The sequence below is a fragment of the Micromesistius poutassou genome (assembly GCF_964030765.1).
Source record: "Micromesistius poutassou genome assembly, chromosome: 17".
Classification (NCBI taxonomy): domain Eukaryota; kingdom Metazoa; phylum Chordata; class Actinopteri; order Gadiformes; family Gadidae; genus Micromesistius; species Micromesistius poutassou.
Window position 1 is genome coordinate 1,460,162 of NC_140287.1, and position 12,137 is coordinate 1,472,298.

Sequence of the window (12,137 nt, forward strand, 5' to 3'; positions counted from 1 at the left end):
GGACCTCTGGACTCTGGACAGTGGGGTGTACAGTAAGGGACCTCTGGACTCTGGACAGTGGGGTGTACAGTAAGGGACCTCTGGACTCTGGACAGTGGGGTGTACAGTAAGGGACCTCTGGACTCTGGACAGTGGGGTGTACAGTAAGGAACCTCTGGACTCTGGACAGTGGGGTGTACAGTAAGCCATGTACGATGTCTCCTTATTACAGTACACATAATGTAGGAGATATGAATCAAGGCTTCAATTCAGTCTTTCAATTTTGTTCGGTAACCTTGGTGATTTTTTTTTCTTTCTTTGGTCCAGAATAAGCATGATTCCAGAAGATGCATTCGTTTTTGGTGGCAATTGCATACATCCACTCAACGAAAAAAAAAGAAGCTTTTTTGTTAACAACACAAGATTGAACATGAATATGAAACCAGAAAAGTCTACAAGCACGACTCGCGGTACGAATAATACCAAGATGAGCGGTTTACCGTGGGTAGGGACGGTGGAGGCTGGGTTTACCGTGGGTAGGGACGGTGGAGGCTGGGTTTACCGTGGGTAGGGACGGTGGAGGCTGGGTTTACCGTGGGTAGGGACGGTGGAGGCTGGGTTTACCGTGGGTAGGGACGGTGGAGGCTGGGTTTACCGTGGGTAGGGACGGTGGAGGCTGGGTTTACCGTGGGTAGGGACGGTGGAGGCTGGGTTTACCGTGGGTAGGGACGGTGGAGGCTGGGTTTAGAGACTGGGTTTAGAGGCTGGGTTCAGAGACTGGGTTTAGAGGCTGGGTTCAGAGACTGGGTTTAGAGGCTGGGTTCAGAGACTGGGTTTAGAGGCTGGGTTTAGAGACTGGGTTCAGAGACTGGGTTCAGAGGCTGGGTGCACCGTGTGGCGGGTGGCGCCTGGTCTTACCATGTGAGGGCTGGGCGACATGGTGTCGTTGTCGTCCTCGTCCGAGAGGTCGGCCATGGGGGAGGTCCTCTCGGCGGCGTCCTCCGTGTCCTCCTCCCCGGTCAGGGAGGTCAGCGTGTTGCCCAGGGCGTTGAGGCGCTTGCCGATGTTGGGGTCCATATGGACGTCGATGCCGCACATTTTCCACAGCACGTTGAGGGTCCAGGTCCCGGCGCTGCTGCTCTCTGCGGGACGCGTGGAGAGGACAAGATGAAGAGGACTGGAACGGTGGTCCTCAAGCAAAGCCGTCAGCAAAACTACTGAATTAACGAAATGAGCAAAGCCAGTCAGGGACTTGAAACCAATGTGCACATGATACATTGTTCAATGAGGACTTTAAATATACTTTGGAGGCTTTGGCCTTACGGCAAGTAAGGCCAAAGCCAAAGTAAGCCAACTTGGCGTAAGGCCTCAACTTCAGAGAGGAGGAAGATGGTAGTAGAGGAGGTGCGGCGTCAGGAGGAGGCTAAAAAGTGTGAAGGCCATCTCTCTTGTCAAGCAGGGACAAGGGAGGAGGTGGGAAGGCCTGGAGAGGAGAACGCTCAGCTGGAGGGAGCTCTGGGAAATGGAGGCAAGCAACACCAGCTTCATCATCAGAGCTACCTATGATGTGCTCCCATCTCCAAAACACCTCCACCAGTGGTATGACCCAACCTGTGCCCTCTGCCCAACTCCAGCGACTCTCAAACACATCTTGACCGGTTGTAAGACCAGCCTCACACAAGACCGCCACACCTGGAGGCACAACCAGGTCCTCAAGAATCTGGCAGCAGCTCTTGAGAGCAAGAGGAACACCACCAACTCCTTGCCCCTGAGAGCCATCACAGCACCAACATTCATCCAAGAGGGACAGAAAGAGCCCAACCACCCCCCTCCCAAACCAGAAACTGGGCAGCTAGCCGAGGCCCGGGATTGGAAGATGCTAGTCGATATTGGCCAGCAACTAATCTTTCCACCTGAGATTGCAGCCACCAGCCTTAGGCCAGACTTGGTACTCTGGTCGCCTTCACTGGAGTCTGTCAACATTATAGAGCTCACAGTCCCATGGGACAATTCAACCGAAGAGGCATATGAGCGCAAGAAACTGCACTACACAGAACTGGCAGCAGACGTGCAACAATGCGAAAATCTATCCGGTTGAAGTGGGATGCAGAGGTTTGGGGGCTTCTTCCACCACCAGGCTGCTGACAGACCTTGGTATTCATGGACAGGCTCTGCGTCAGACAATTAGATCAGTCTCTGAAGCGGCCGAAAGAAGCAGCCAGTGGATATGGATGAAGCGGAAGCCCCTTGCTGGGCTCATAGAACAGCAACATGACCCGCTCACTAACCCCCCCCCACCCCCCCACCCCCCCACTTGAGAACCCAGGTCAGAACCCTCCTGAAGGAGGGTGAACAAGGTACGCGGTCAGCTCTAGGCCTGACTCAGGGAAGAGGACCCCCCCCTGCCTTGCATGGTCCCGTGGGCTGCGCCATTGAAACAACCGGGCAACACTCATGACCGGGCATGGGACACAAGCTCAGGCTGGATCCCCCTGTAGATGGCCACCGTTATGAGGGTGTCTAGTGTTGAAAGGCCCAAACACCCCCTGATTCAAAGCTCCACTACTGATGATGTGTCCCGAAATGACATCCTTCCCATGTCTGAGATACAGCTCCCGCGCCACGCTCAACATCAAGGCAAACCTCATGTGTGAAAACCATCCGTTGGCACAACGGACAGTTACCATCACGTCCCGTGTTTTCATGATTCTATACATAAACAATAATTCACGATACAGAGCACTCTCTACTCTTCTACTATGGACTCAGTCAACACCAGCCCATTAGGGCCACATAAATGTATTCCATGTAGTCTTCATAGAGATCGTTTATATGAAGACCAGTGATGTAAGGCACGTTGGAAAATAGCTGGTGTTGATAAAGTAGTTCTGGTTTCCAACCGGTATACCCCACAGCCCCACCCTGCCTACATCCAGTTTGGCATCAAATGATAAGTAAACACAATCTAAATCCACGGAGGACAATGGTTTGACGTTATATACAACGGCTGTATGACGTCATGATCTTCCCTGTGGTGGTGATGACTGAAGTGATTACATTTCTGTGAAGCTTTGTGTCAAAGCTGTCCTCTCCGTAGGTCTGAGCGGGTCACTACAAGGCGTTGGCTTATCGCTTCCTGAGAGAGCCTTGTTCAGACGCAGGTACAGCACGCTGCCAACCCACTAAAGGAGACTTGCCTGCAGAGGCCTGGCCGGTGGTCCTGGAGCACACCTCGTACGTCCCGTCCGGAACCACGCCTGCAGCAGAGGGGATGCACAGGGACGCTTTTAGTACCGACGCCGACGCTGACGACCTCAGAGAGCCGCCGCGCCCCGTGAGCCACTCACATGCGTTGATGACCAGGTCGCTGCGGATCTCCGGCTTCCAGTCGTCCCAGGACGTCTCGAAGCCCTCGGCGAAGCGGATGCAGAAGTTCTTGAAGTGGCCCTTGCTGACCAGCGACTCCGAGGAGCAGGCGGTGATCAGTGTGCTCTCGATGGTCAGCACCAGGGCAGAGCCCGTGTCAAACTCGGCCGTGTGGTTGGCCTGAGGGGCGGACTGTAGGGGGGAGCACATGTGTTAATGATCAACTCCCACGGAGGCCTAGCCTGGAGACCCAGAGCCACATCTAGAGAGCTGTAGGGTCCGACAACGAGTGATGAAAATGGCCCAACTCAAGGGGCGGAACCAAGCATGCATTTGAAAATATCACTGCACAAAATTGGATAAAACTACGACCAATCAGAAGAATACAAGGGGGGACGTATCCAGACCAGCGGAGCTAACCAATAGATAAGACTCTTGCCGTATCCGGTCGGTAAAACGGCAACGCTTTTGGCACGCCTATATCAGATACATGTGATTGGTTAATGTTCTGGGCCAGGGCAATCGGGGAGTGAGTATATTGCTCGATCCCAGAGTGACTCGCTGAGCAAATTCAAATTGTGCTATTGTGCTGGTATGGGGGACTTCATTACCCTGGGAATCTCGAGAGAACCCTGGAGTTCTCTCGAGATTCCCAGGGTAATGGAGTCCCCCATACCGTCTCAATTCCTGACGCGTAAATATCGGTGTACAAAGGTTGTACAAATAGCTGGGTCCTTTAAGGAGCAGCTGGTGCACTGGGAGTCACCTGGGCTGCGTTGGTGATGGGGAGGCAGATGCCCAGGTCGTTGACGGTCAGCTGCAGGAACAGGGTGCTGAAGGCCTGCGCCGAGGTCTGCTGGATGCCCGGCAGCTTGTCCACCACCTCCTTGGTGGCCACGTGGATGTCTTTGTTCAGGGCCAGCCGCTGCTCGTTCCAGTTGTCGTACGCCGCCTTGTAGTTCAGCCAGAAGAGTACAGCTACACACACACACACACACACACACACTTTCAGTTAACTATAACCAGGTTTTTGTAATTTGATTGATGATTATTGATTCAATAACACGCAAGTTTAAGCAAGCACTCTGATTGGTCAACTCCCGTTCTCGAGCGTGTTTAAATGCCTGGTGAAAGAACGGACAGAAAGAGCGTGCCTAATTACAGAAAGTATTGCTACGCTAACTAGCCAAAACTACTTTCATGAGCCTAGTTTCCATAACAACGTTCAACTGACCAAGAGTCGGCTGTCGTTACTATAGGAACTATTTTCTGATGGAGATGAACTCGGGCAGAACGCTTGAATTTGAGGGCAAATTAACCCACAATATGAACATATTTTACAATATTGTTGATAATGAAGATGGTTTGTGTTGTTGAATCGCAGTCTCACACTCGACGGCGTTCTTGAATGTCATCACTGGTACTTGAAGCACAGGACTTCAGAACTCGGCGCCAGCGCCCCGTTCCTACGGCTGTGCTTCGCGTACCAACGACGACAGTGAAGAGCGCCGTCGGGTGTGAGACTGCTTAAGTGTAGTTCAGTGGGACCTCTGTCGAAGGCGACGGGCTGGGCGAACACGATGGGCCGGTTCAGCGTGATGAGCACCGCCTCCTTGTCCGAGGAGCCGCTGATCTCCTCCTGCAGCGCGTTGCGCAGCCCGATCCGCGTCCGGAAGTACGCCACCTGGTGGAAGTCTGAGCCCGCCTCCTCGTACACCTGCACACACACACACACACACACACGCACACGCACACACACACACACACACGCACACGCACACGCACACGCACACGCACACGCACACACTCTAACTTAAACAGCTACAAAATAAATCTGTTTCCAATTGAAGGGGGATTTGCTGCCAAAATTGCAGAGATTTTGTTCAGATGTGATGCAACTCATTTGTTCTCTATACAACGAGGAAAAACTCTGAGCTGATTTCACCACACCTAATCCTGTAAAAAAAAAAACAACTATGCATCAATGATGACCAAGACATCACTTCACCCAGCCTGCAGTACGTGGACGCACGCAAACAAAGGGCCGGTAAACACAGCCTCCATCAAACACAGGACGCTGTTTCCAGCGCCACTGAGGACCACACGTCCATGGATAAGTCCTTCTCGCTCCAACACCCAGTAGTACCTGATGCTTCACGATCTGCCCCAGGGCCAGGTGGAGGTCCACCTGGCACTTCCCAAACAGCTTGAGGTAGCTGCTGCCCCCGCCGGGCTGGGCCTTGCACTGGATCCTGTTGGACAGCTCCAGCTCGATCAGACCCGTCTCGAAGCGCACCGCCCGCATGGACGGGGTGGTGGCGGTCATCTGGATGCCCTGGAAGGTCAACCGACACCGCTCCGATATCAGTTCACGCTCTGTGGCGTCAGACACGCGTGTGAGTTCTTTAGTGGGTTGAACTGCTGCAGCAGCAGCGGCGCGGTACCTTGAACATGAGGCTCAGAGAGTACAGCAGGATCTTGGGCTTGTCTGCGTCTGTTGAGATGTCGTGTTCGTTCCACAGGGGGATGGGCTGCTCGCCGCCTGTCGTACACGACACACGCGCAACGAGCACATGAGCACAGGCGCGCGCACACACAAGTTAATCAGCACTGCACCCATACCACTGCCTGATGTCACTGAGACGGCCATCCACACTGACCCCCACCCTGAACGTTATACCGATGCACTCGAAGGAGGAGAACCGCACACTCTCAGAAACACATTCTTGGCGTAGTGGTTGTCGTAATGTGAAAATAAGAAATTGTCACGTTGCTATATTTTGGCTATTTGTTCTTTATTTGTCATTGCTGTATGCATGCATGTGAAGCACTCTGTAACCTTGTTCTGCATGTGCCTCTGCAGATCAATATGCGTGAGGGACATTGGTACCTGAAACCTTCTGGATAACTTCATTGACCTCCTTCATGAAGACCTTCTGGAGAAACACCAGGTGGTTCAGGAGGTCTGTGGTGAGGTTGTGCTCAAAGGAGCCGATCTACACATCATGAGGAGGAGACCAGGAAAATCACATCAGCTTGAAAATTTTAAACTTTGTTTGATGCTAAAGTGAACAGTGGGTCCGTCTTCCATGTGATTTGATTCAGATCCCACCCTCAGGTGACCAGAATAACACAAAACCAGGACAGCAGGTTCCTCGAGAAGATAGGGGAGATACAGAGTGTCCACCATGAAGATAAACCAACTACAACTCATCTTAGAAACTAAGTCTGCAAAGGTTATATAATTATTATAAATTATTATAGTCTTATATATTATTATAAAAAGTCTTATATAATTATAATCACAAGTACAACATGTTCTGGTACACTGTTGGCACCCCCCCATCAGGACCCTAACTCACCCCCCATTAACTCACCCATCAGGACCCTAACTCACCCCCCATTAACTCACCCATCAGGACCCTAACTCACCCCCCATTAACTCACCCATCAGGACCCTAACTCACCCCCCATTAACTCACCCATCAGGGCCCTAACTCACCCATCAGGACCCTAACTCACCCATCAGGACCCTAACTCACCCATCAGGACCCTAACTCACCCATCAGGACCCTAACTCACCCATCAGGACCCTAACTCACCCCCCATTAACTCACCCATCAGGACCCTAACTCACCCCCCATTAACTCACCCATCAGGACCCTAACTCACCCCCCATTAACTCACCCATCAGGACCCTAACTCACCCCCCATTAACTCACCCATCAGGACCCTAACTCACCCCCCATTAACTCACCCATCAGGACCCTAACTCACCCCCCATTAACTCACCCATCAGGACCCTAACTCACCCCCCATTAACTCACCCATCAGGACCCTAACTCACCCCCCATTAACTCACCCATCAGGACCTTAACTCACCCCCCATTAACTCACCCATCAGGACCCTAACTCACCCCCCATTAACTCACCCAGCCGGGTTAGGGTTAGGGTTAGGCTACTCACCCAGCTGGGTTAGGGTTAGGTTACTCACCCAGCCGGGTTAGGGTTAGGGTTAGGGTTAGGTCACTCACCCAGCTGGGTTAGGGTTAGGTTACTCACCCAGCCGGGTTAGGGTTAGGGTTAGGGTTAGGTTACTCACCCAGCCGGGTTAGGGTTAGGGTTAGGTCACTCACCCAGCTGGGTTAGGGTTAGGTCACTCACCCAGCCGGGTTAGGGTTAGGGTTAGGTCACTCACCCAGCCATGTGTCATGTGTGGACTCACCTCAGCCACACAGCGCAGGTAGTTCTCCTGCAGGTAGTTGGCTTGCTTGGCAGCAGAGTCGTCGGGCGCCCAGCCCTGGTCTGCGTGGCCGTCGTGCTCCTCCATGATGTACTCTCCAGACATGGTGATGGGCGGCAGGTTGAGGCTGGCCGACGGGGGCATGGTGGACATGTCCACGGGGGACACCTTCGACTGGAAGCACAGCTTGTGGTTGGGCAACTCAAAGGTGAAACTGGTCTGGGCGCCTGGAAGGAGGAGAGGAGAGAAGGAGACGAGGAGGGGATGAGGGGATGAGGGGATGAGGGGATGAGGGGATGAGGGGATGGCTTCACTCTGAGTTAAACCAGCCTGAAGGTGCCAGAGCAGCAAGTACACGCACAAGTTGAATAAGAAGGGTAACTTCTAAGACTGTTGCAAAACAAATTGCCCCTCGGGGACGTTTAAGATTGACTAAACTAAAATAGATTCAGAGAGCGCGTGTACACCAGTGTTGTGCAAGTTCACACTTCACATTCATACAAAAGAAAATGAATAAATTCATAGTTCATCAATTCAGTTTTGAACTAGTTCATGTTCCGTTCATTAACAGTTTTTTTTAGAAACCGAAGAAAAACTGTTGGAGTGAGTATTCTGTGCTTATCTTTTTAAATGAATCCTCTCCATTACCAGCTGCCCAGCACTACAATCTCAAATTGTTGTGGATATCATTTGTACACCTGTTTCATTCATTACAACTAAGGCAGTAACTTTATATCTATAAACATGTCATCTGGACCTAAGCATCAATTCAGAATGTCACAAAATCTGAACTAGTTCAAGTTCAAGTTCTTTAGTTAAAAATATGTTACGTTCAGTTCAAAGTTCATAGAAAAATGAACTTGTTCAATGAACTAGTTCTTTTGAACTAGTTCATGCACAACGCTGGTCTACCCCCGTGGAGCCCTACAGACACAGACCTGTCATGTCTACCCCCCGTGGAGCCCTACAGACACAGACCTGTCAGCCCTACAGACACAGACCTGTCAGCCCTACAGACACAGACCTGTCAGCCCTACAGACACAGACCTGTCAGCCCTACAGACACAGACCTGTCAGCCCTACAGACACAGACCTGTCAGCCCTACAGACACAGACCTGTCAGCCCTACAGACACAGACCTGTCATGTCTAGCCCCGTGGAGCCCTACAGACACAGACCTGTCAGCCCTACAGACACAGACCTGTCATTCCGTGGCTCTTCATGCGGCCCATCTTGTACTCGGCCTTCAGCGACGGCAGCAGGGCGGCGCCGATGGTGATGCCGTCCAGCATGGCGCTGAACTTGAGCACGATGGGCTTCTTCTCCAGCCCCTCGGGGAGCTGGGGGAACTCGTTGGCCTCCACCGGCGTCTGGTGGACGCTGGGCTGCTTGTCGCAGGGCTGCGGCGTGGGCGTGTCCTCGCGCTGGGCCGGAGCGCTGCACAGGACGGGACGCAAAACACACCACGCATCACGAAATGAACAGTGAGAATAATGAGGGGTATTTTTTTTTTTTTTTAAGATTTATTTTTGTATTTTTTCAGCTTTATTGTAGAGGGAGACAGAGAGGAAAGTGTGGGAGACAGAGGGGAGGACATGCAGTAAATGACCCAGGCCAGATTCGATCCTGGGTCTCTGCGATTAGGAGTGTGCCTATATGTGCCCACCGGGGTGCCCCATAAGGGGTATTTTTTAACAGTAGTAGTACCCCCCAGAAGCAATTATTGACCCTGAATAAGCATGGTATGAGCACCTGTTGGAGGGCTGGCGGATGAGGTCAGAGATCTGCTTGGAGAGCTGGTGGGAGCTGCGGACCATCATGCTGTGGAGGGTGGCCGGGTGCTGCGGGATGTTGATCAGGATGGCGCCCACTTTGAACACGGCGGCGTTGTTGGTCTTCAGGCCCCGCTGGGCGCTGTACAGGGCCTGGGACTTGGAGATGTTGCACTTCACCACCGTCCTGGGGCGGAGGAAGAACCACCGGAATTAAAACCCCCGGGGCGAATCGTTTGAAACGTTTTTTCAATTTCTGCAACGCTGACACAATCATGGACGTGTGGCAAAGAAATGGAATCGGTGGGAACGCGTGGCGACGAGATCACATGACGTACGTCAACACGACACCAGACAATGAGACCACATGAAGACAATGAGACCACATGAAGAACGCCAACACATCAGACAATGAGACCACATGAAGAACGCCAACACATCAGACAATGAGACCACATGAAGGACGTGCAGCCATCTCTGTTCTGCGGCCTCAGAGGTGGAATGGGTGATGGTGGAGAGAGTCCCCCAGCGCGTACATGGACTGGACACATGAACAATGATAAGCCATCCATGTGATTTGAAAGTCCTAGTTTGCAATAGAAACATACAGAAACTCTTGTTTGGCTGTGCTGGTGGGGGAAGTTGGAAAATCCTCCAGTCTTTGTTCAGAGGGGAAAGAAAGGAGTTTAAAAGAAGCACAAAGAGAGAAAGTTTGAATGCAATATGAGTTAACATCAACGTTTTATACGAACAAGTTAAGGTAGCGTCATTGAAGTAGAGCCGCATTTGAATGCGCGATTGAAGAACGATTGAAGAATAGCGACACATAGAATAAGTTCAGTTAAGAAAGTTTGAAAAATGATATTTATTTGCGGACTGAGTCTTTGATGCAAGGGGGAAATAGGGGGAAATGTAACATCTTTGTTCTTGTTATGAACCCGACCTATTCTCAGAGACTCCCTCTTGACGTTCTCTGGCACAATATAGAGCGAGATCACTAAGCAGAGACGAGCAATGCGTTTCCACGCAATTCTACTCAAATGCTGAAAAATGATGCTCTTTGTACTGAATGACAGCATTGATGTTTGAAACATTTTGGGCCACTGTGGATTGACTCTGAAAATACACAAACCCCCAGAAATCCCACCAAGCGTGCTCTGTGCATTAACATCTCAGAAGTATTCTGGAAGCTTCCCAGCCGTGTGTGCTGACGCTCCGCAGCATTAAGGCGTGTATGCCGTTGCAATCTCAAAGATTCCGCAGCATATGTTGATGTATAGAAATTCATGTGCATTTATCCCTATAAATACTGATTATGCTGTATGGGGTCAGTTCAGTCTCATTAATAATGAATGCACAGAGAAGGATTCACAAATGTATTTTGTACAATCCAAAAAGCCAGTCGAAACTAGTTGGGAAAAGTGTGCAGTTGAAAACGTGACGCAGCTTCTACTTCTCCGCCACCTACAGAGTTTGTTATGTACGATCATTCATAAACCCTGTGTTATTCCCCATAGACATTTGACCGAGGGAACCGGGGACTTATTCTTCAGAGGTCTATTGACAGAGCACATGACGTCAACTAAACACAATCAAATAAGGACAAACCAAACTCAAAGGTGGAATGTCCAGCCAGTGGTTGCAGACAACCATTAGCTGTAGTATTACAGTATTACAGCAAACTACTGAGTAGTACAACAGAGTTCAGTAAAAGACCACAATATGCTGCTTGCATATTCGGTTGACCCTGCACAGTAACGCTGGGTCGAGATACATAATGTGACGTATAGTACTTCATGTATTTAACTCAGTGATACATAATGCGACGTCTAGTACTTCATGTATTTAACTCGGTGATACATAATGTGACGTATAGTACTTCATGTATTTAACTCAGCGATACGTAATGTGACGTCTAGTACTTCATGTATTTAACTCAGTGATACGTAATGTGACGTATAGTACTTCATGTATTTAACTCGGTGATACGTAATGTGACGTCTAGTACTTCATGTATTTAACTCAGTGATACGTAATGTGACGTATAGTACTTCATGTATTTAACTCGGTGATACGTAATGTGACGTATAGTACTTCATGTATTTAACTCGGTGATACATAATGTGACGTATAGTACTTCATATATTTAACTCGGTGATACATAATGTGACGTCTAGTACTTCATGTATTTAACTCAGTGATACGTAATGTGACGTATAGTACTTCATGTATTTAACTCGGTGATACGTAATGTGACGTATAGTACTTCATGTATTTAACTCGGTGTACTCCAGCTGCCCAGGCCCCGCAGTAGGAGACCGCCACCACCACACTCACAGAGGAGCAGGATGGTCTCACCGGACCACCAAACCCCGTCCAGCTGCTTGCTGGCAAACTCCAGCCCCATTAAAACGGACACGTTGTCTAAGGGACGTCAATGAAGAATGGGCAAGACGCATCCCCAGAACCACCCCCCAGAACCACCTCCCAGAACCACCCCCCAGAACCACCTCCCAGAACCACCTCCCAGAACCACCTCCCAGAACCACCTCCCAGAACCACCTCCCAGAACCACCTCCCAGAACCACCTCCCAGAACCACCTCCCAGAACCACCTCCCAGAACCACCTCCCAGAACCACCCCCCAGAACCACCTCCCAGAACCACCTCCCAGAACCACCTCCCAGAACCACCTCCCAGAACCACCTCCCAGAACCACCTCCCAGAACCACCTCCCAGAACCACCTCCCAGAACCACCTCCCAGAACCACCTCCCAG

General features: G+C 50.8%; 1 protein-coding gene across 8 annotated transcripts in view; it reads right to left on the reverse strand.

Annotated features, from left to right (window-relative positions):
- Positions 1 to 12,137, reverse strand: part of kiaa1109 (KIAA1109) — a 97,776-nt gene that overhangs the window by 28,209 nt on the left and 57,430 nt on the right. For all 8 annotated transcript variants that reach the window (XM_084482459.1, XM_084482458.1, XM_084482461.1 and 5 more), the window contains exons 52-62: positions 9,341 to 9,547; positions 8,790 to 9,025; positions 7,571 to 7,815; positions 6,236 to 6,341; positions 5,790 to 5,887; positions 5,492 to 5,680; positions 4,894 to 5,062; positions 4,112 to 4,323; positions 3,327 to 3,537; positions 3,177 to 3,236; positions 898 to 1,121 (exon numbers count right to left, since the gene is read on the reverse strand). In XM_084482459.1, the coding sequence (XP_084338585.1) occupies positions 898 to 1,121; positions 3,177 to 3,236; positions 3,327 to 3,537; positions 4,112 to 4,323; positions 4,894 to 5,062; positions 5,492 to 5,680; positions 5,790 to 5,887; positions 6,236 to 6,341; positions 7,571 to 7,815; positions 8,790 to 9,025; positions 9,341 to 9,547 (1,957 nt within the window). The remainder of the gene's footprint in view (positions 1 to 897; positions 1,122 to 3,176; positions 3,237 to 3,326; positions 3,538 to 4,111; positions 4,324 to 4,893; positions 5,063 to 5,491; positions 5,681 to 5,789; positions 5,888 to 6,235; positions 6,342 to 7,570; positions 7,816 to 8,789; positions 9,026 to 9,340; positions 9,548 to 12,137) is intronic.